At 45.6% G+C, this 24235-nt stretch overlaps 2 protein-coding genes across 3 annotated transcripts; both read left to right on the top strand.

Moving 5' to 3' along the window:
* The first annotated feature begins 628 nt into the window (after positions 1-628).
* LOC138211853 (protein LYRIC-like) lies at positions 629-7036 on the top strand. Its single transcript, XM_069172001.1, has 13 exons — positions 629-1038; positions 1206-1325; positions 1821-1902; positions 2267-2443; positions 2750-2800; positions 2891-3022; positions 3939-4028; positions 4143-4205; positions 4301-4446; positions 4947-5063; positions 5253-5336; positions 5495-5621; positions 6027-7036. Exons 1-13 carry the CDS (start codon positions 709-711, stop codon positions 6089-6091), a joined length of 1584 nt encoding a protein of 527 aa, XP_069028102.1. The 5' UTR covers positions 629-708; the 3' UTR covers positions 6092-7036.
* Positions 7037-7122: 86 nt separating this feature from the next.
* On the top strand, positions 7123-22335 carry LOC138211852 (lysosomal-associated transmembrane protein 4B-like). Of its 2 annotated transcripts, XR_011179368.1 has the most exons (8): positions 7123-8239; positions 8948-9059; positions 11678-11751; positions 12102-12224; positions 12404-12502; positions 14951-15046; positions 21103-21268; positions 22194-22335. XR_011179368.1 is itself a non-coding variant. In XM_069172000.1 (7 exons), exons 1-7 carry the CDS (start codon positions 8129-8131, stop codon positions 21181-21183), a joined length of 696 nt encoding a protein of 231 aa, XP_069028101.1. In that variant the 5' UTR covers positions 7123-8128; the 3' UTR covers positions 21184-22335. The 2 variants fall into 2 exon arrangements, 1 of the variants encoding a protein (XP_069028101.1); XM_069172000.1 differs by having other exon boundaries at positions 21103-22335.
* Positions 22336-24235: the final 1900 nt, after the last annotated feature.

Below are 24235 nucleotides of genomic sequence, written 5' to 3' on the forward strand. Positions count from 1 at the left end.
GTATTTTGTTGTGACCAGTTAATTCAGCTGGGGAAGTCGTGTTGTGTGAAAACATCGGAATGTGTCATCTGCAGGGGGCTCAGAAATATTCTTAGAAAAACGATACGGTAAAAAGTAGACAAAAAACCGGTCAAACTCGATGTCATGTCTTCAGCATAGTTGTTATCTTTTGGCAACCAGACGCCTAAAACAGAGAAATGCATTTCATTCAAAATAACAATTGCTACGGAAACGATTAATTTGACTGCAATTGTCTCTATCGGAAAGTTACGAGACCAGGTTGCAAGCTCCACCCCGGAAGCTCCAGTTTACAACCGCCGTGAAGGCAGCGTCCCTCTTCCGGTCAGAGCCATATGAGGTGACGCGGCTGCGCTCGCGGGCACTCGGAGCGGTGGCACGTGATCTGTGATGACATCAGCTAGCTGGCTGGCTAGTTAGCTCACTCAGCGTTGGGGAGGTTTGTCTTCATATTATCTGGTTCGTCTTCATATCTTTATCTTTATATCTTTATATCTTTATATTTATATCGTTATATATTTATATCTTTATCTTTATATCTTTATATCTTTTGACCGATGTTCGTTTGTTGTTTTCCATCATGTCGGAATCGTCCCGTTATTTTTAGCTGCATGCTAACAGCGGGAAGCAGAGCGTGACTCCTCGGTGTTGTGAAGAAGCTCCGGGACGGAGCCGCGGACGGAGCCGCGGATGGAGCCGTGGAGGGACGCGGCCTCCCGGCAGGTCCAGCTGCTCACACATCGGCTGAACGAGATGTTGTCCGGGGGCCTGGAGCTGCTGCGCTCCGAGCTCGGCGTGGATTTGGGGCTGAAGCCGGAGCTCATCCCGCCGTGGATCATCCTCCTAGCGGCGGGCGGCGGGCTGCTGCTGCTGCTCGCCCTGTGGGCCTCCGTCTGCCGGGCTCTGCTCGGGAAGCGCCCCGCTGCGAGACCTGCGGACGACGGAACCGAAGTAAAGCGAGGTGTCGGTAAACCCGTCAAACCGGAGGAGCCGAAGAAGAAGAAGAAGAAGGCAGAAAAGGCACGTCAATCCCCCGGTTCAACGTCCTCCTCCGGCCGTCAGCGGAGCTCGCTGCCGCGGCTCGCTGCGCTCCGCTGACGGCCTCGAGTCTGTTTCAGACACGTTTCAAAGAAGGACATTTGTTATGGCACTTCACTCGTAATTTTCTCTTCACACGTCTCCTCCAGAAAGCTCAGCCTAACGGGAGAGCTGTCGCTGAGCCGCAGGAGGAAGCCGTCGTGCCGGAGGAGATGGTGCCACATCACCAGCCCCCCCCGGGTGGAGCCAGGGCCGAGAAGGCTGCCGAGGTAACGTGATCATGTGCCAGGATCAAACATGGCGGGACTTGAACATCGCCATTCGTCCATTGTGATGGATGTGCTGAAATGATGACACATTGCAGTCCAGGAAAGCACCGTCACCTGGCCCTGATGTAACGGCTCTGAGTGCAGCTTTCCATCCCATCCCTCCTCCTGAGGACCGCAAACGTTACACGGTCCTGAAAGTAGCTGCAGTCAGAAAATGTCATGAAGCGCAGCAGGAGATAAAAATAGTGCTTACAAAAAGTACATGTAACAGATGTAGCTTGTCTGGGACACTGGATGTAGTTTCACTTATAAATAGCTGGGCCTGAGCTGCTGGTTTGATTGACTGTCCATGCCTCAGGCAGCATGAGGTCTCTTCGCCCAGTTGCTTGTTCTTGCTGGTGAACCCTGATTTCCTTTAAACTCAATCTCACGTTTTCTTTTTTTTTTTATTTATTATTATTTTTTACTTTATGCTCATTATTTCTCTTCTTTCAGGTGAAGAAGTCCAAGAAGAAGTCCAAACCGGCTGTGAAGGAAACCAAGGCTGCGACTGCTGATGGCAAAGAACCGGAAGAAGGTGAAATATTATGAATGACACAGTAATATAGTTGTGATAGTGATAACTGGTTGGGATCTCCGTTAGATTTCAGGCCGCTTGTTGTCATCTATTTGCGTCTCATTCAGCCAACATATCCAGTAATCAGGCCACCAAACCACAAAAGAAATAATTAACTTCTGTACTATTTCTGGCATAATTGAAAAGTGTAGACTTGTTTTAAAATCATAACTCAATACCCGACTGTGGAGCCTGAGACTCTTTCCTCACAAAATACATTAAGCTATTCCTTCATCCTGCCTAATCCATACCATATTTCCTCACTAATCCCACCATGAACCTTCGCCGTGTTTTGCAACTAATTCCCCTCAGTGTTACTTTTCAGGCACGTGGGAGACCAAGGTCAGCAACAAGGAGAAACGCGAGCAGCGCAAGAAGGACAAGAGCTCCAGCGACGGCTCAGCCAGTCCTGGGGGGGGGAACACACCTGTGAGCGCTGCCCCAGAGCAGCCGAAGGCCGCCTCAGCCCCCCCCGCACCCGCCGGCCAGAAGAAGAAAAAAGGTGGCTCTTAAAACCGTTTAGCTCAATTTCAGAGGGACGATGTTTTCTTCTTGCATATATTTACACAAACCCTCAGGACCATTGCAGGTGAACGGCCTCATTTGGAAACTAAAGAGATATTTCTTGTGTTTTCTGTTGACATGGTTGTTGCCTTTCGCTGGTCTCCTGTCAGCAGCCGGCACTATAAATACGGGCATTATGGGAATTGAATAGTCCCGAGTGAGTTTTCTCTGAAGCGTCGTCGTGCTCGCTCTCGTATGGATGTTACAGCTGATATTTGTTGACCCTTTCATTCTTTATCCTCAGGAGACGCCACGAAGGTGAAGCTGGAGAAGGCGGAGGCTGTCGTCTCTCAAGGTAATCAGCACAACACCACTCACTCGTTCAGACCATCAACCCACCGATGGCTCATCTCTGCAGAGTATAACATGTTTTTGTCTCTGTTAGTTAACAGCAGCGAGGTGTTGGAGGTGGCGGCGGCTGACGCCGTCAAGGCTCCCGCTCACACTGCTGCTCCGAAGACGGGCCCCTGGACCACCAGCAGAGAGCCGGCGTCTCTGTGGGGGGCCGGGATGGATGGTAAAACGTTCCACCTCTATCACCGAACCGCTCGGCTGCTGAAGGGCTTTAAAGCAGCGTCTGTAATGTCAGATCAGGCGTAACCACGGTGTCAGTTAGAAAGGCAGATGTGACGAGTCCATATTCAATTTGTAACACCAGAGAATTTATTTTCTGGAGAAAATGCAGCGTGAATGCTGAAAACAGCAAACGGTGGTCACACATGGCTGAAAGTTTAAATCTGAGCAGAACTGGATCTTTGGAAGATAAAAGCTGAAGGATATTAATGAAGACTTACTGAAAATGCCTCGTTCAAAAAATCTGCTTGAAAAAGAAAACCGGGTCGAGTGTCATTAAACAGTTAAAATCAGCTGTGTTGAAGAATCTGAAGATTTTAATTTATGAACCATTAAAATATACTGCAGCTATATATGTCATCAACAACTCCAATGTTCATCAGCCCATCGGAAACAGGAAATTAGTAGCTTGAATGTATAATTCTGTATAAAGGTGAAATATCCTGTAAAGAGTTTGACCTTTTTTGGTGTTAAAAGTGTTTATTAAGTTAAAGTTAGCTTTTGAAAAAAAGTCCGACATATTACAAAAAGACTTGGCGGCTTTTCGACTCTTCTCTTAGCGAAACATTAAACTTTTAGCAAAGCAAGAAAAACCCTGAAAACTAGTCCCTCTAAATGACTAGTTTATTTCTTATCATCTAGTATTTGTAAGGACTTTTGTTTTAAATTATATTACCTGTTAAATATTGAATAAGTTAGTTTCCCAGATCCTCCAGTGAAATAACAGACAAATGTGGACTCGAATTAACTGGTGTGGTCAAATTACAGCTCAGGTTGGAGCTTATTTAAATATTGATTATTTATGGCTTATTTAATCGGATCCCTCGTTAATTGCAGTGATGTCATATGGTGTGTTTCAGAGTCGTGGACTGTGATTGACAGGGCGATGCCCACAGCCGAGCTGAATGTGGTGTCTTTGAGCGGACCGGGCGTTGCTGCTGCTGCTGCTGGTGAGTGAACAGTAAACTGATGACGTGTAAAGTGACTCTCACCACCAGAGGGCAGAGTTTCTCAGGGTGTATGTTGTGCTGTGTGTGTTGCTGCCCCATGTTGTGTGTCTGTAGCGCCTGTGAAGGAGCTGCCGTGGCTCGGCCCGCCCCGGGTGGATGACGAGTGGTCCGGACTCAGTGAGCATCTCGCTTTTCTGTCGCTGCTCTGATGAGCTTCGGTTTAACGTCCTCGTTGCTCCTTTCCGCTCGCTGACGGTCAGTTTGCTCCTCAGACGGCGGTTCGGCCGACCCCGGCTCCGACTGGAACGCTCCCTCTGAAGCCTGGGGCAACTACGAGGAGCCCGCCGCCGAGCCCCCTCCCGCCCAGGAGAAGCCCCTCCCTGGTCCGGCCAAGGTCAACCTGCTGATCGCAACTGCTGTAAGTGCACCAACCCAGCATCGGGAAATAACCTGCAAGTTGTAAAAATAACAAGCGAGTAATTGACGAGTCCTCTGGGCTGCGCCCCCCCGACGGCTATCCTGGATCCTCCTCAGACTGGAGCCCTGCTGCTCAGTGACTCGACACGCAGCCGGGTTTGTTAGTGTAACAATACAGAATAAAACTCCGAGTTGATCACGAGTGTGCAAACAGGAGTTTATCAAAAACCAAGGAGAAAATGAATAAGAATAATAAGAATAATAATAATAATAATAATGACCTCATTTGGATGTAGTGCCGTCATGTTACCACAAGGTGGCGGCAGCGAGGGATTATTAAATCAAACACACTGGCTTCATTTTACTGGATCACAGTTACTGCAGTTTAGAGCCGCTCCTGGAAATACAATCGTAGTTTTTCAGCTTTGTGATGCTCCGATGTTTGTACACTACCCGTCTGATTTAACTCTGAGTCACCTCTGATCTGTGGTGGGTTTACAGGAGGATGATGAAGATGAGAAAGACAAGGAGGAGACTGGTGCTGATGGAGCAGCTAAATCCAAGAAGAAGAAAAAGAAGAAGAAGAAGGCTGCTGAGGAGGGAAGAGCAGCCGGCCAGGTAACAGACGGTTGGAGGATAAACACCAAGACAGCTGCAGCGCAGTGTTTTTACTGTTGGGAAAATAAACGTCCATCAGTGGGAGGGGGGGCAAGATACAGAAAAATTAAATCAGAAGGAGCGTTTAGTGTTCATTCTCTGAATTTGCCGTTGAATGTGAACTCTGCTCGTGTCCCGTGTGGTGTGAAGGTGGAGGAGCCGGAGAAGAAGCAGCAGCCACCTGTTCAGGAGAAGCCGGCTGCCGTCCAGCCTGTGAAAGCAGCTGCTGTCGAGGTCAGTCGGGCTGACGGACGGGAGGCCAGATAATCTGAGCAGCATGTCTCACGTTCTGTTCATCCAACTACATCCAACATGGGAGCTTCTGCTTTTCTTGTGTTTCCATTCGTCTTGTAGCTGATCTATTTTTAATTTTTTTTTTCTTCCCTAACAAGGCGAGAGGGGAGCGACCGGTGAAGGACAACATTTCCCAGAAACCCCCTGTCACACAAGTGCCACAGAAGCTCGCTGACGGAGAGCCGACTGCCAAGCAGAACAACCTGCCGGCTCCAACGCAGCCAAGTGAGCAACGTCTCCGGCAACATCTCCATCTTCAGGGAACAAACTGCAGAAACAGACCTGCTGATGCTTCTTCCTGTTATCGTATCAACCGTAACTACTGCGTCCGTGGTGCCTTCAGGAACCGTAAAAATTGCGTTTGGAATTCAGCACCGACTTGTTAAAGAAGATTCATGACACTTGAAGCTGAAATGGGCAAAATGACAAAAAAATGAGCAGCAATTTTTAGAATCAGTTCCTCCTTCAAATCATTTATCAACGCTGAACACAACACTTACAAATACAAAGGAGCTGCTTATTATCTGTTTTACAGGACTGTAAATGTAACAAGAGCTTTAAATCTCCATCCTTTTCTCATCCTGTCTGAGTTGTGCGACTAATCTCTTCCTGCCGTTTTTGTTTCTTTAGAAAAACCTGAGGAGAGTCAAGTGCTCAAACCAGCCAAGAAGAAGAAGGCGAGGCGGGAGACATGAGACGGCGTCCATTCTGCAGACCTCTGTATGCAAAAGACTCCATATCCTGTTTATGCAACACCTTTTGTGACAAGAACTTTGAACTAAGGTCTTCATGATGGACTTAACCTTAAAACCTGTCTGGAAAAATGAAACGACTTTTCTACTCGTCGCCTGTCAGTTGGTGCATCGTTGAAAACTGAAACTAGATGCAGTGCAATCTAATGTAATGCGGTGTTTATGATTTTTAAGTATGCGTTTGATACTGATTCTGTCCTCTAATTCCACTGAATCCAATAACTGATTGAAGGAGCTGTATTGTAGTGATTAGACACGTAGAAAGTACTGATCATGTGTAGAAGCGTGTTGTCGTTGTGGGCCGACGGACGGAGGATGAAACGGGTGCCGGGTCACCGGACACCGGGCCGTGATGGGGAGCCGGCCTTTTGCTTTGCAGTCTTATTTTTGCTCTGCCGTGTTGTGAGCCGCGGTGGTGCCGTGTTGTGGTACCGTGTTGTGGTACCGTGTTGTGACCCGTCTGGGTGAGATGAGCGCAGAGATCAAATGTTCCTTTCACGGTTCTGGCTCGGCAGGATGTGAACGCTTGTGACGTATTTGAGACGTGAGCATCGTGAAGACGCAGAAAAGGGAATCATGTCCGCTCTGTGTTGTTTTTTTTTTTGTTGTTGTTTTTTTGCATTTCATCCGTCTGGTTCGTCTCGTCTGATGTTGTCCTGCAGTGTCCAGACCGCCGTGTCCTCGCTCTTCAAACCGTCTGTGACTGCTTCATGGCCGCCTGGCGCCTCTGATCCTAGATGTACTGTTGCAGTGTCATCGACCTCCTGATGATTTTCCACCTGTGGGTGATTCAGAAGTCTTCAGAACCTTTTGTAAAACCTGTTTGTAATAAAAGAAAAGCTAAAGCCATATGTAAAAAGACTAAATAAAGGCCAGTTTTTCTATGTTTGGGCTGCTTTTACGTGAAGGTTTGAATGATTTCATGAACAATGAGGTACTGCTGCCTCATCTTCACATTATGAATTCATTCAGGAAGCGGAAAAGACATTTGGACTAAAATAGTTGGTCCACTAGCCCGGTTCTTAACTTCAGACCAAACCGTGTCATGCTCCTGTTTCACAGCGTGTCCTGTAATTTGTAGATTAAAGTATTTCATTTTTAGCCCCAGCTGTACAACTTTGTGGAAATGACTGGTTACGTCATCGGATCTGATCCTATCAGGTGTTTATCAGCAGGAGGAAATGCGCCCTGCAGCTGCATAACGTTGACCAGAATATGACCGGAAGCAGAAAGAATAGTCTTCAAAATAATGGCATAGGCTTAATTTCATTGAGTTATAAGTAGAGGGATGGAACTGATTCTTAATAACATTACAAGACCTCTTATTTATAGAGATTCATTTTGCCTACTGGCTCTAAAATTACTTAAATATAATTCTCAGTAATTTACTCAATAAAATAATTAGTCATTATGTTTATTAGGTGATTGACAAAAAAATGGTCTGCATCTGTTTTGATAGGAGGGGAATTTGTTTCAGTTACTGGTCAAGCAAAAATTCTCACAAGACGTACGATTTCAGCATCTTCAGTTTAAGGTTTGGCTGCTCCAACAATGGAAGACGATGATTCAACTATTTGAGAATTTGATTTGGTGATTTGTCAGTCAAGTCGATGAGCTGCCCGCTCAAGTTTAACGTCTAACTTGAAAAGCAAAATAGTAGGATGTCTGCCAATTTCTGAATGCACCAAGTGAATACTCGAGAGCCTGGTGGGGGATTTTGTCTTAAACATTTACAACTCATTCATTATCGGGCTTTTATTTTGAAACCGGAAGGCGTTGTTTCCGTGACGCCAGCTTGACTCCCCGCCGCTCCGCTCCGTTAAGCCGCTCACGGTGATAAGTAACGGACAGGTCAGAGGCGGTCGGAGCCCGTTCATTCCTTGGTGAGGACCGACGTGCAGCGGACGTGGACCGGACAGCGGACACCGGACACCGGACAGCGGACACCGGACAGCGGGCTCTCCGTCTTTGGGTTTGTGAATGCTGGCCGGTAAGATGATGCTCTCCCCGTGGGACCGCTGGTTCTCCGCGAGCTGCTGCCTGTGCTGCCATGTCCGCACGGGAACCATCATCCTGGGGGTCTGGTACATGGTGAGCACCGCCTCTCTGTCATGTAGACGTCCACAAACAGCAGCAGGGAGAACATGTCCTCACCACGGAGGAGTCCTGCTGTATGCACGCATTCACTATTATTAATAACATCCAAAGTCAGGAACGGATTTTTTTTTTTAAGACGCATTATTTATCTGTTTGTCAATCTCTAAATTACTGAGGGTCTAATTGACTTTTAGAGATCTGCATGTAAAAATGTGATAAATACACTTCAAATTTGTGGACATTTAAAAAAAAGTATTGTTGGATGTTGATTCTGGTGAAATTGTGGTAAACGCAGCAGTCTGTCAGACTTCATGTGCAGGAGAGGGTTAAACTAAACCAAACACCACAAGTGGAAAAATCCCTGTGCTCCCTCTGAATAAACGAGCAGCGGCCTCTTCAGGTGTCAGGTTGTGTGTCAGGCTGCCTATTGACTGCGGAGAAGGTTCCATTACCTTCACCTGATCGATGGATGTATGAGTCATCTGGTAATGAGTCGGACCAAAACCAAGACTCATCCTGTACATCTCTCATATTCTGTTGCTGCACCGTCTCCGTGACGACGTTTCATAGTGGTATGGTTTTACTCTGCAGGTTTATTGATGAATCCGTTATGTGTCCGATTTAAAAAGCTTCATGTTATTTTGGACTGTGCCCGTGTTGCGTGTCTGACCCTTTATCTGTCCATATGTCCTCCGTCCTAAGCTCATCAACGCCGTGGTGTTGCTCATCCTGCTCACCGCGCTCAGTGATCCCGAGCAGTACCACCTGACCAGCGCCGAGTTGGCCAACGACCTGGATGTCATGGATGACGCCAGTAAGTCGCCCAAAAGGCCACTTCTAGCCAACGAAGGTCCTGTAAGGTCGCTGAGGGAGAATCCTACATATCAGCTGACTGCTTCTGAATCTTTGTGTTGCAGCATCCAGTCACATGTTCCCATATGAACAGCTTGTTGGTATTTTGTCAGGAACCCAGTGAGGCTCTCTGGTTTTTCTCTGCTCCACCTGAAACCCTCCACAGCTGCCTGTCAGGGCGGAGTCCACCTGACCGATACAGTGATTTATTGTGTTATTAGACGGGCCGTCAGAACTTCTGTATGAATCAGACGGACCTGCAGGCCGATCACGTCCATCTGTGCGTTTGAAAAGCCTTCTTAACGCACCAGGTGTGCTGGAAGCGTCCGGCTGGAAGCCGTGCCGCCGCTCTGATTGGGAACGATCGCATTGTCCCGGTTCCAGAGGATTAAGGGAGTCCTGTGAACCGTTAGTGGCGGCCGGACCGCCCGGTGCTTCTGCACCAGAACCACACACAGGAACCCGAAGACGTCACGTTTCCTTCGGCAGGTCTGAATGTTCAGATGTGACCGACATCAAGCAGCAGGGAGAGTTATCAAGGCTACAAACTACTCAATGACAAATCTAATAGATCTTTAAGATGCTTTTCCAGACGAATAACTCTCCTCTGACAAAAGCAAGGCCTTCATCCCCGCTGCTTCGGCTCCAGAACATAAATCAAACGAGCCTCGTGACCGATACGTCCTGAGGTGGAGCAGATGAAAAAGCAGAAGAGCTCTGCTGTTTCTGTTGAGTTAAATCACACCAACATTTATGTGTTTACGGTCATCTGAGCATTTAACTGCAGAATGTGGTGATGGTAACAGACCAATGAAATAACACCTTAATATACTGAGCTTTTCCTCTTAGTTTGATCATAGGTCTGAGGATAATGTAGATGTTGCCTCATCTTCTCCCTCATTATGTCATTATGCCTTTGAATTTCCATCATGACATTACCGGCCTGCTAACTCACTAAAATATCGCACGACTTCAGCACGAAGCGTTCAGCGACCTCGACTTTCACCGTCGAACCGCGAGTTCCTTTTGAAAGCAGCAATTTGAACTTTCTTTCAAGTGATATTTTGAGAACAATGTTTATGCAAAACTTGAAGAGAAGACTGTGGAGACTCAGCATATATTTATTAGCTGGTAGAAACCAAAAGCTGCGATAAAAGAGGGTGAATTCACCAAGTGGCCACAAACAAAACTAAAATGAAAGCTAATGTTGCTCCACGTCTGTTCATGTATAAACAGTCAGCAGCTTGTGAACTAGTTCTCATCAACTTGTCTGACTTGTGATCGGACAACCAGGACGCATGTTCATGCTCATGTTCATGTTCATGCTCATGCTCATGCTCATGCTCATGTTCATGTTCATGCTCATGTTCATGCTCATGTTCATGCTCATGCTCATGTTCATGTTCATGCTCATGTTCATGCTCATGTTCATGTTCATGCTCATGTTCATGTTCATGCTCATGTTCATGTTCATGTTCATGTTCATGCTCATGTTCATGTTCATGTTCATGCTCATGTTCATGTTCATGTTCATGCTCATGTTCATGTTCATGTTCATGCTCATGCTCATGCTCATGTTCATGTTCATGCTCATGTTCATGCTCATGTTCATGTTCATGTTCATGTTCATGCTCATGTTCATGTTCATGCTCATGCTCATGTTCATGTTCATGCTCATGTTCATGCTCATGTTCATGTTCATGCTCATGTTCATGTTCATGCTCATGTTCATGTTCATGTTCATGTTCATGTTCATGCTCATGTTCATGTTCATGCTCATGTTCATGTTCATGTTCATGTTCATGTCAGCTGTCTCAGACTCTCGGTTTGTAGGAACCTCATCGAGAACTTTACTGGTGAATCCCACAACTTGTATTCTTTTATTTGAGTATAAATGTATAAATCTGACATGCTGATGGTCTGAAGAACAAAGAATCGCTTTCCCGGCATATTCTTAGCTCTTTTTGTTTTTCAACCACTCTGTCCACACTAAGATTAAATGTACACTTTCTATCTGCCTCTGAGTCATTCACTTTATTGAATACATATCAGACCAAATATTGATTTCATGAAAATCTCAGTTTCCTCTAAAGGTCTGATTCCTGCAGCCCATCTGATATTTAGCTCGGTTACACTGGAAATAAAAGGCCACATTGCCTCTCTAAAGATTGAATTTCTTTTATGAGCCAAAATGATTCGTCCTGTGACTCACAGATGCAAAATATTCATTTTCAGTTCATAGTAAAATTCTTCTGAAATGTAATTTGAATGGGTGCTCTTTCACTGAGGTGACTGTTTGTGCCGGAGGAGCTGCTGTATGTTGGAGTCTTATGTGACGGAGTGATGAGGTCTGTTCTGTTTGGTGACCGAGGTCGGGCCGACCTGCAGCGGACCACAGAGCAGAGGTCAAGTCCTTGTTGACAGATGCGACATGTCTTTTTTCAACCGGACGGGACGTTGTGAACTATTTCAGAAATGTAATTTGTAATTTAATGTGCCTCGACCCATGTGACCTCACATTGACCAGAATAAACACTGATAAAGTTTCTATTTCTAACTTTACTTCCCTTTCTGCTCCAGACATGTGCATCGCCTCCGCCATCTCCCTGCTGATGATCCTCATCTGTGGGATGGCGACGTACGGAGCTTACAAGGTGAACCACGTGTTTCTTACCTGCACGATGCTGCTGTTTACTAACGTCAGACCGTGAGGAGAGAAATCAGAGGACCTTCGAGTGTTGATTTCCAGATCATACCTGGTTTCCAAACAGACTCCAAATGTCTCATCTCCACTACCATACGCTGCATTTATGTCTCCAGTGTTCGAAAAACATTACAAATCCAAGCAGCATGCCTCCTGTTGCATCGTTTGAAACGCGCTGTAATCTGGCTGCGTCCCACTTCCAGCTCTGATTTATGTCCTCAGAGTTCGGATGGATTCTCTGCGCTCAGATAAATAAAGCAGCCTGTCCTGAAGAACCAAAACAAAATGTCTTTCTTTCAGCTGCGTGCTGCCTGGATTATCCCATTTTTCTGCTACCAAATATTTGACTTTGCTCTCAACACCCTGGTGGCCGTGAGCATCGTGGTCTACCCCAACACCATCCAGGACTACCTGCAGCAGCTGGTGAGAGACCTCACGTCTTCCTCCGTCCTGTCAGCAGGACGTCTCTGAGGGTGTTTTCCAGTCGGTGTGTCAGGACGGATTCAGGCTGCAGCTGCCTCTCCTGTCGAACAGGTGGAGCTCCTGCAGCCTCACGTGGACTCTGCTGCCGAGTGACTGTTATTTTTCTGTCTCCACTGCAGCCCGATAACTTCCCCTACAAAGAGGAGGTCGCTGGCCTCAGTAACGTGTGCTTGGTCTTCATCGTGCTGCTCTTCATCAGCTGCATTCTCAGCTTCAAGGTAACATTTTCCGACCCGAGTTTACATGTTTGGCGTGCAGGCGCTGTTCTCCTACAACAGTAGCAGCGTTACGCAACCTGGGGACACAGACGGCTGCTTTTATGTAACTTTCTGTCCAGATGTGACTTTCTGATGACTCATGGACTGGAAACAAATTTGCTTTCAACATTTCTGTTGGATGTGGAGCCCAAAAATGAGGCCGGAAAAATGATGATAATGATTATTATTATCTTTAAGTTTATTATTTGTTTGTTTGTGTGGCAGCTTGATGGGATGTTCTTTGAAATTCAGACATTTTTGACTTTTAACTAAAAAAGCATTAATGACAAGTTACATTACATGGTCAGTATTAAGGAGAGCTTTATTATGTTGAAGTGAGTGGGCCTGCAAACAGGACACTGAAGCAGCCAAATGCAATTCAGACATCATTTATTTTATTATTTAAACGTTAAAGGGAAAATTGCTCAATAAGTGTTGCTTGTCGCTGTTAGTTCCCACTTTACTGGAAAGATTTCTATTGACAGTCAGAGTTCATCCTGTCACTACTCAATCGTTCATATTATTTTGGCCACACTAGTGGCAGCAGGGCTCCGTGGGGGGCCGCGTCTCCTGGTCCTCCAGACTTAAACACCTCATTTATGGTTCCCGGACCGCCGGTCACCTCTCTGCCAATGTAACGCCTGATTGTACTTATTTCTTCCAACACCTCCAGCACAGTGTTTGTATTTTTAAAGGAGTGAAACGACGTCCTTGTTCACCCGAGTGTGTCTCAGTGTTGAACCTCTGCAGCCGCTGTGACAATTACTGGAAATACACTCAGCCCACACAGGCACTACTACAGGCAGCAAAGTGTGTCTCGGGACAGATCCAACATATTTTAATGACATCTAGCGCCACCAGCAGGCCAAAGTTTTAATTTGTTTTATTACTAAACACCTGCAACATTAACAGGCCTCCTGCCAGACTCAGTTCTACTTTGTGTTTAATGCTCATTTTCCTTATGTTCACCTTAGATGGTGAACATGAAAATTATAATTAGGGTTGCAAAGTGCTTTTTAGAAAAAAATACAGAAATAATAAATTTCACAGTCTCGGCATGCTGTGAGCATTTAGAGGCACTAACATGGTTTCTCTTGGGGGTTTGTATTGAACACAGAAGAGTCAGTGAACCTCCCAGTTATGTTGTTGAGGTCATGCTGACAACCAAAAACATATATTATATTATATTACCAAAGTCTGAGATTATAAGACAACGTGCTGCTTTTGATAAGAGTATTTTATTGTGTGTTTCAGACTCTAATCGAACCCCATGTTGTATCCAGATTCTGTATTTTTATCAGTTGTAGTTTCTGAGTGATTCTCTTTGCACCAGCAGCATCATTACCTCACTGTCAGCAGCCTTTGCCGTGCACTGAGGTAAAATGAGCGATCTCGGTTGCAGCAGACGGATCTGTGCGCTCCTGTGGAGGCTGTTAATATCACCACAGAGCTTAAAGTGGCTTCTTAATTGGGTTATTACAGAAGTTAGAGCGCTCAGCTTGGCTTTGGTTCCTGCGAGCGGATGGCTGCAGCAGATGGTGTTGTGTTTGGCCGAGGTATTCCAGTAGCAGGCTGCCCGCTGAGAGCCAGATGATTTCTGGATGACAGAGAACAACAGGAACTTGTTTTTTGGCTCCTATGAAGTGACGTCCGATCCTCCGACAGAACCTGCAAACAGAGTCTGAACGGAGGAGGACAGTTTCTCTGAATCCGTTTTATTACGGCCTTTTCTGCCCCGTGAGGCGTGATGTTCATGTTCCCACGACGCCATCGGTGACCGTCTACTACACGCACGCTCACACCACAGCGTCTCTGGGGGCACGATGACCCAATTATATTTTGGAAAACTTTGCCAAATAAATTTGGAATAGTTATGAGAAGAGACGGGTTCTCTTACAACTACAAAGCTGCTTCAAAGACCTGATGTTTTTAGATGTTGTAACAAGAGCTGTGAGGCTGTACCTGCTGTAGGTGAATGACATAATCAGCACGATAACAGGCTCACAATGACAATGCTAACATGCTAATGTTTAGCAATGGTGCACCGCTTGCTAATTGGCTGAAAACACAAACCACACCTGGTGCTCACTGGAAAGTCTTTAGTTCTGTGGATATTTATGCAGAAATCAAAGTGTTGGGCAGATTAGATTTGTATTCTGATCATTCCACCACATGAAAAGTAAAGGATCAGGAAAATGAATCTTCAGAGGGACATGAATGCTTGTACAGATTTGAATGGCAATCCATCCAGAAGTTGTTGAGGTATTTGAGTTGATACCAAAGAGTTGGACTTTGATTCATTAATTGTCCTTTATTTTTCACCATAACGCTCCGACTCTGTGAACGTCCTGAAGAAGAGATGATGTTGTTTCTGATTTGTGTTTTGGTCCTGTTTGTGTGCGACGCCAGGCGTACCTGATCACGTGCGTGTGGAGCTGCTACAGATACGTGTGCGGCCGCGGCGCCTCTGAAATCCTGCTCTACGTTACGACCAACGACACCACGGTGAGTCACCTCCGATGAGCTGCATGTTTCTACAGGACTCGCATCACTTCGTGGTGTTTCTCTATGCTTCTCCTCTGAACCCAGTCCTTCTTAGTGAGAAACAAAACAAATGGAAAGATTCATTTCTCTCAAATCAGCTGGAAACTAGTTTTTTGCAAATTGTATTTAAACAGGAGAAACTCGGACGTGTGTTGGGGACTTCTACGTCTCTACAGCACGGGGTCCAAATAAACAACCGTATGTGTTCATGGTGATGAAGGTCACCAGGCGGGACAGCGGCCTCACTGATGGGTTACTCATAGTTTTTAGATAACGATGAGGCTTTTCTACAAAGACAACACCTGTCAGTATTCATATTATTGCTCGTTCACTTCTCACTTTCACAAAACCAGCAGAAAGAAATATTCTCTCATCCCACGTTCCCTCCGTCAGACCACCTGCGTGAACGTTAATCACATTTTCCAACGAGCTGTTTCTGTGAATAAGTCGACGGCCGTCAGACTTCTCGCCTCCACACCGGTGGTGAGGACGTTCCTCATGTTCACTGCACAGCTGCTCAAATACTTCTGTCAGCATCAACTGTTCACAGACACAGTAAATGTCTGAATTTAAAGAAATATATAAAAAATAAGAATCAAAGGTATCACCATGTGTGCAGAGTGTTTTACACACATGTTGTTTCCACATTCAAACTCTCCTTTATGTCCACGTCCACATGCAGAAGCAACATAAAACACTATCTGATCTTGATTTGCTTCTTTCTTCCACTTCCAAAAGCAGCAAAACAGCTCCTGTGGAAAAAGGATTTTCTTACTCAATCCAGACCGCGAGTCCCGTTTTTATGGTCTGCGTAGGCTTCGTCCACTCAGGCCAGTCTGGCAGCTGCAAAGTCCTCATGTTGAAGGGAGGAAGGAGGTCCGGAGCTGGGCTGTCCCAGCTGCTAGATTCACAGGCTACAGGAGCACGGCTGGATGAGCGGACTGGGATGGAGGGATGTGGCTCCATGCTGGCAAAGCCATTAGAAGGAGGCTGAGGCTCGGTAGGTAGGTAGGTAGGTAGGTAGGTAGGTAGGTAGGTAGGTAGGTAGGTAGGTAGGTAGGTAGGTAGGTTGGTAGGTAGGTAGGTAGGTAGGTTGGTAGGTAGGTAGGTAGGTAGGTAGGTTGGTAGGTGGGTAGGTAGGTAGGTGGGTAGGTAGGTGGGTAGGTTGGTAGGTAGGTAGGTAGGTAGGTAGGTAGGTTGGTAGGTTGGTAGGTAGGTAGGTTGGTAGGTAGGTAGGTGGGTAGGTTGGTAGGTAGGTAGGTAGGTAGGTAGGTAGGTAGGTTGGTAGGTAGGTTAGTAGGTAGGTAGGTAGGTGGGTTGGTAGGTAGGTAGGTAGGTTGGTAGGTTGGTAGGTAGGTAGGTAGGTAGGTAGGTTGGTAGGTTGGTAGGTAGGTAGGTAGGTTGGTAGGTGGGTTGGTAGGTGGGTAGGTAGGTAGGTAGGTAGGTTGGTAGGTAGGTAGGTGGGTAGGTAGGTGGGTAGGTTGGTAGGTAGGTAGGTAGGTTGGTAGGTAGGTAGGTAGGTAGGTAGGTAGGTGGGTAGGTTGGTAGGTAGGTTAGTAGGTAGGTAGGTTGGTAGGTAGGTAGGTTGGTAGGTAGGTAGGTAGGTAGGTTGGTAGGTGGGTAGGTAGGTAGGTGGGTGGGTAGGTAGGTAGGTAGGTAGGTAGGTTGGTAGGTAGGTAGGTAGGTTGGTAGGTAGGTAGGTGGGTGGGTAGGTAGGTTGGTAGGTAGGTTGGTAGGTAGGTAGGTAGGTAGGTTGGTAGGTAGGTAGGTAGGTAGGTGGGTAGGTTGGTAGGTAGGTAGGTAGGTAGGTAGGTAGGTAGGTTGGTAGGTAGGTAGGTAGGTAGGTAGGTGGGTAGGTAGGTGGGTAGGTTGGTAGGTAGGTAGGTAGGTAGGTTGGTAGGTTGGTAGGTAGGTAGGTAGGTAGGTAGGTTGGTAGGTAGGTTGGTAGGTAGGTAGGTAGGTAGGTAGGTAGGTAGGTTGGTAGGTTGGTAGGTAGGTAGGTAGGTTGGTAGGTAGGTAGGTAGGTAGGTTGGTAGGTAGGTTGGTAGGTAGGTAGGTTGGTAGGTTGGTAGGTAGGTAGGTAGGTAGGTAGGTAGGTAGGTTGGTAGGTAGGTAGGTAGGTAGGTAGGTTGGTAGGTAGGTAGGTAGGTAGGTTGGTAGGTAGGTTGGTAGGTAGGTAGGTAGGTAGGTAGGTAGGTAGGTAGGTTGGTAGGTTGGTAGGTAGGTAGGTAGGTTGGTAGGTAGGTAGGTAGGTAGGTTGGTAGGTAGGTTGGTAGGTAGGTAGGTTGGTAGGTTGGTAGGTAGGTAGGTTGGTAGGTTGGTAGGTAGGTAGGTAGGTAGGTTGGTAGGTTGGTAGGTAGGTAGGTAGGTTGGTTGGTAGGTAGGTAGGTAGGTTGGTAGGTAGGTAGGTAGGTAGGTAGGTAGGTTGGTAGGTAGGTAGGTAGGTTGGTAGGTAGGTAGGTAGGTAGGTTGGTAGGTTGGTAGGTAGGTAGGTAGGTAGGTTGGTAGGTAGGTTGGTAGGTGGGTAGGTAGGTAGGTAGGTAGGTTGGTAGGTAGGTAGGTGGGTAGGTAAGTTGGTAGGTAGGTTAGTAGGTAGGTAGGTAGGTAGGTAGGTTGGTAGGTGGGTAGGTAGGTAGGTGGGTAGGTAGGTAGGTAGGTAGGTAGGTAGGTAGGTAAGTTGGTAGGTAGGTTAGTAGGTAGGTAGGTAAGTAGGTTGGTAGGTAGGTGTTGGTAGGTAGGTAGGTAGGTAGGTAGGTAGGTAGGTAGGTAAGTTGGTAGGTAGGTTAGTAGGTAGGTAGGTTGGTAGGTAGGTAGGTAGGTAGGTTGGTAGGTAGGTAGGTAGGTAGGTGGGTAGGTAGGTAGGTGGGTGGGTAGGTAGGTAGGTAGGTAGGTAGGTAGGTAGGTAGGTAGGTTGGTAGGTAGGTAGGTAAGTTGGTAGGTAGGTTAGTAGGTAGGTAGGTTGGTAGGTAGGTTGGTAGGTAGGTAGGTGGGTGGGTAGGTAGGTAGGTAGTTACTTTATTTATCCCGAGGGAAATTCTTTCGCTACAGCAGCATACAGAAGCAATAAAATAATAATAGAATAATAAAAAGCAGTATGCTGCAGTAAGTGAGGTCTGTCTGGGGGTTTCTGGGCCTCCTGTCGGTGTCCCGTTGCCCGGGTCGGGCCCCCCGACCGCTGCTACCCCGCTGCTCACACACCTATCAGGACTCCTCAGAAGGGAGAAGAAAAATGAGGCTGTTTTTTAACGACCTGCTTTGAGTGTCGCAAAATGCGGTTTTCAGCATGAACACATAAGGAGCTGATATTTGACCTCGCGGGTTTCACAGGTATTTTGAGGAAGCTGCACTCCCAGTGTGCAGCTCAAGGATCCTCTGAGGGAAACGCTTCACGGTTTGAAACCACAGCTGCCAGTTCTAAACTCTGCGTGGCTTTATGGGATGTTTTGGGCGTTTAAGAAAGCGAGACGTCCACGGGCCCCTGATGTGTAAAACACCTGAGCTGTAAAGAGAGTAACTCTGCAGCTCACATCATCAGTGAGAAGAGGCAGAAAAGCAGCAGCCTGCCCCTTTACTTCCTGACATCAGCCTCACCTCTGCAGGTGTGCTTTCTCCATCACAGCCGGCCTCATTCAGTCACGTCTCCCCACGGACTGCAGGCAGCTTTGTGGCTTTAGGTTGGCAGCTTGCATGTCTGTACATTAGTTAGTGAGCGCTGAGGTTAAAGGTCCACTAACGTATTCCTTATGACTCATATTAGACACACAGAAAAGTCACACGATCAGGCGTTTTATTTGGCATTAAAGGAGCAGGAAGTAACCCTTAAACGCCTCGTAGAAGAAAAGGACAGGAAGTTGAGTTTATGAGGATACGGGTGAGACTCCCGCAGCACATTATGGATTTATGAGCTGAAATTAAATAACATATTAATGTTATTTATCTACCGAGCACAAACTCCACGAGTTGGTTGCAAACTCTCCTTTTAACTATTTAATTCTTTCACCTGACTCATTTAACTCATCAGTTATTCTAAAGTGTGACACGTTAACACCTCGGCTCCCTGTGAAGAGGAGGAACATCCATGAACAGGAGGGAAAGAGAATCAAATGACGAAGTGGTTTCATTACAACCGAATCTTATTTCTTATCGATCATGTTTTAAGAAGGTGATTGTGGTTGTGTAAATCCATTAGAGGCGACGACAGTCGAAGTGGGCAGTGATGCAGCCGGGGCGTCTGAGTGGCGGCTGAAGGAGGCTGTTGATTGATGACTTCATGTCCTTCTTCAATGATCAGGGAGGCTCACTGTCCCACAGGCAGGACCGAAACCCTCAACGACTCTTTGTTTGAAATGTGGCACACACGGCAGACGCATGCTGTTGTTGAACAGGAAGTTAAATGAAGCATTGCGGGAGTCGACGTCTCAGGTTGAACGAGATGTTCTGAGCTCACAGCGTCGGCAGAGAGGAAGTTCACATCCACACGTTTTAGGACGGAAACTGGTGAAGAAGTGACGGCAGGTTGATCACAGCGAAGCGTAGAGGAGAACGACTGCTGAAGGAGTTCTTCAACGGACAAACGTTGTCTTACGGGAGAGTAAACCTTCATCTCTACAACTGTGCTGTCAGTTTGCTGAAGTTTCCTCCTTCTAGATCTGTCGTCTGCAGAGTGACGGGACGCCGCGCTGAGCAGAGACTTCTGTCCCACACAAACTGTGATGCAGACACTAAGCCTACTTTTACTTTCAGTGTGAGGGATGAATACTAGAAGATGAAGGAGTAAATCTGTCCTCTCCAGGTGTCTGTATACAACTTTCAAACTGAATCTGGATGCTGACACGTCAGCACCAACATTATGAAGGACAGGACCTCCATGAACCATGTTTCCTTCCTGCTTTTAAACAGTCTAACATCCAGATGGCTGAAGACCAAACTTCCTCTCTGAATAATCAGTCCATATTTAAAATGTAGTACTGGTCCCAGAATTAAGCACAAATCTAACGATAGCTCGTCTCAACACCTAATCAGCTGTAAAGATGAGGATGTTGTTCGGTCCACACTGAAATGTCTCCACATGGATTGCTGTGAAATTGTAAACAGACACTCAGAGGATGAAGCCCACTGATATCGGAGATCCGTTGGCTTTTCCACTGATGCCACCATGAAGCTGATATTTTATATCTCATTAGCTATTGGAAAGATTTTGTTTTTAATGTATTACTCACATTTTCTGTCCCTCTGTGGATGAATTGTAATGACTTTCCCGGGACATTTTAATTTGGCACCATCATCAGGTCAAAATCAGTTTGTTCAATACTTTTTTCTTTTTTTTTTTAAACTGATGACATTCAACCTCAGCTGCGAGAATGTCTATTTATTTAATTTTTGCTTATAAATCTGGATCTGAAAAGCTAGTAAATATCATAAATGTCAAAGAAGTGTTTGAGAGCATCGATGAAACTGAAGAACTCAAGTTTTAAGGACGTCGCTGGACGAAGTCTCCAAATTCCATCGATCCACTCAACGAGATGCTGGTCTTTAAAACACACCTGCTCACTTCGTCTTTGAAAACTTGCCGTTCATGTTTTCTTCTTGTCTCACATTACTTCCTTCCAACCCTCTGCTCGTGTATGAAATGTGCAGGACGAATAACATCTTGCCTTACAAACTTCCATTTTACAGGTTAGGTTAGGTTAGGTTAGGTAGTTACTTTATTAATCACTGAGGGGACATTTTTTCATAATTACATAATCATATTTAGCTGAAATCCTGCAGTTTATTCTATTTATCAGGAAATCATGTTTCTGTGCCATTAGTCCTCTGGGATTACAAATATTCCATTTAATCCAAAGTACAAAATGCACCAAAACTGCCGTAATATTATGTAACATTAATATAAACATGCTCGTACATGTAGAGATAACATGATATTACTCCATGATGATTTTTATGCTGTTAAATTTGACTTGTGTGAAGTGAAAGAACGACCCGAACCAAAGCTGTTTGTCTCTCCTCACCTGCAGGTACTGATACCTCCGTATGACGACAGCGTCAGCGTGCCCCCCAAGCAGGCCCCGCCCCCCTACACCACCGCCACGGCGTGAGAACATTCCCAGGATCCTGCTGTTAATACGACCCCGGCAAAATTTATGCACCACACTGCCTCTCCAGTGTACAGTATATTCATGGGTATATTGTAGCTACACAAACACAGTACAGTACAGCCATGCATGCACGTGTACAAACACATCTCACACACACACATGCACACGCACACGCACACACCAGTAGCCACCACCGTGACCTCTCGTCCCGTCCTGTCACTCAACGATGAACTCGTACTTCCCCGTTAACTCTTCCATCTATCTCTTCGGTCTCTCTTGGTAATAATTCCAGAAATGATGTGCATTATTATGCATTTGAATCTGGGTGGAACAACATGAAAGCACTAGAAAGTTTGATAGATGATATATATTTTTTCTTAATTCTATTTGACGTGTATCTGTGATAGTATTCTGTGCGTCCTACCTTTGATGGACTTATTTATCTTGTGCACAAATGCAAACACGACGACCTCGCCGGCCGCTGTGGGGAGCGAGGGCTCGTCACGTGTCTCCTGTTTGTCGTCTCTGCTCGGGATCAGGGTTGGATTGCCTTCATTCGTGACTTTCTCTCTGATGGGGTGCGCTTCATGGAGCCACGTGTGAAGTGTCACCTTGACTGGAAGTTTCCCAAAGAACTGCATCTGCCTGTATTCTGACATGATCAAAGAGCAACCTAGTGTATATCCGACATATCACCGTCTTTTACTGTCCTGTGTTATACAAATCAGAAGTGTTGAATTGTGCTGGCTGACTATTCATAACTTTTAAATGTAACTGTGTGTTTCTACTGATTGACGAGAAAATGTCTCGGGCTGCTATTTATCTATTTTGACAGCACAGAAGAAGCTCTGATCTGGAATCAGTTTGCTCTCTGAAGTCACTGAACGAGTTGCTCAGGGGGGAGGGGGGGGACTGGAGCTCAATGAATATGGACCCTGGTTGTGTTTTTTCAATTAGGCCAATGGGAGCTTTGTGGTCTGTGTAAACATTACATGAGTCTCTTCTAACAGATGCAGTTATTGGCAAGCTGCTCCCCCGGACGCTCGACGCCCGACGCCCTGCTGGGACACGAGGACAAAGTCAAACCTGAGAACCACTGCTGTATGAAAAATAAAGATGTGACATTTATTTGTCTATTAAAATCACATTTCACTGACAGATGTTGTGTGTTTTATTTTGAAGGAGAAGCTTGTTTATGAACTTTAAATTCAGCTCAGTATTAGATATCTTATTTCAACTCTACTTATAACAAGTCATCATCAAATAATCACTTAAAATGAATGATTCTTGTTGCTTCTGCTAATAAGAGTTTAAACAGCTGATGTGTCCCTGGAAACTGTTGGATCAGTGAAGTCAGAGGTGACCAGAGTGTATAAATGTGTTCATTGTTGCAGGCAGGTACCACAGTGAGGTTGCACTCACGATGACTCCACTTACCAGGTCTTTCCATAAACTTCTGCTCAACTGTGGATGTGGAGAGTTCATCCAAGCATCACTTGTAAAATTACAATCCACTTGTAAAATTGTAATTGTAAAATTACAATCACTTGTAAAATTACAATCCACCTCTTTCATAGTCGTGATGACCAATGAGACGGCCTCACAGTAAACACTGCGGTAGTAGTAGTGGTAGTGGTATTCAAAAATATACGTTTACTGTGTTTTTATTTTATTGTATGCACTTTTAATTTTCTTTGATTTTCCTAACTCTTAATAACTCCCCTTAATTACTATTTTATTGACCTTGCAGTGATGGATTTTGTCACTCATATTCTTTGTTTCTTTTTGTGTATATTCTTTCTTTTGCTTTAATCTATGTGAAGCACACTGAAGGTGATGCAAATACAGTTTGAGTCATTACACCCTTGGATCTTAAATGTAAGAACAGAATGTCTTCCCTCCTCTCGACTTTAATCCTAAAATAAAATGTTTTTTAAACATGTAAAACTACATATTTAGTTCCACTTATCTGTAGTAAAACTCTGTGAGTGTGAATTAAACACATATAGTTATTGTTTCAGCAGCAGTCTGAGCCAAACAAGAGGCGTCTCCAAAGTTGGAGTCAGAAGGGGAGCTCACAGAGGAACCGTGGATGGAGGAAGGGGCTGAGCACAGCAGAGACAGAGTGCTGCCATACACAGGATGTATGTTTGAAACCTGGAGCTCCTCTCTTCACTCTGTCGGGATTTTTGAGAAACTTTATTTGCAGAGTTGAAAATTGATACCAAGGTGAGTACATCTAAATTTGTTTTTATGAAAATAATAATGACTTTTAATGCTAGAGCCCTGCAGGCTTTGCTTGAATATTTGCAATGGTTTTTTTTGTGGCACTAATAATTTTCTCTCAGCATTTTAAAAACATGGTGGGAAGAGGAATCACCATCAGTCACCTGTTCTGTGTTTACTTAAAGTTAAGTTAGGAAACATCTCAGATTCCTTCACCTGCATCTTGAAAAGCTGCCAAAGACATCAGGGAATGTGCAAAACAGAGACCCATGAACGCTGCTTTGGTGTTTCATAGTAAACACACAGCTTTGGCTTCAACTCAGGAGGAAATGTGAGAGGAGGGATAACACCAGCAGCCACACAGGATTTTATAAAAGCCTGCAATAATGTTCATGTGTTTGAAAACCTTTTTTAGAAGGTCAGCTGTTTGCCGCAGTGGTTCGACATCATGTTTTTGTATCTTCTGTTGACACATGCCGGTGAAGGCCAAAGTTGTGGAAAGTGAAGGCAGAAAAAAAGACTTCACAAAGTACATGTGTGACTCTGATCGATGGCTGATGAAGAAAACACGGTCAGGACTGAAGCAGAGACATCAAACAGACGTGAGTTCAGAGGGCGACCGCTCCGTGTGGGATGCAACATGGATATGTGACCCATGCAGGTCCCAGGTCAGCGGCTACCGTGCACATGTCTGTGTGGGAGCGTTCATCTGCCGGAGCTGTGAACAGACTGAGCCGTGAGTCTGTGTCATCACTGACAAAGAAAAAGTTCAGAACTCAATTCAGAAACTTAGAACCAAGATTTCTCCCAAATAACAAATCCCACA

The sequence above is a fragment of the Embiotoca jacksoni genome, unplaced genomic scaffold (assembly GCF_022577435.1).
Source record: "Embiotoca jacksoni isolate LCO1_2020_lvr unplaced genomic scaffold, fEmbJac1.0.p SCAF_50, whole genome shotgun sequence".
NCBI lineage: Eukaryota > Metazoa > Chordata > Actinopteri > Embiotocidae > Embiotoca > Embiotoca jacksoni.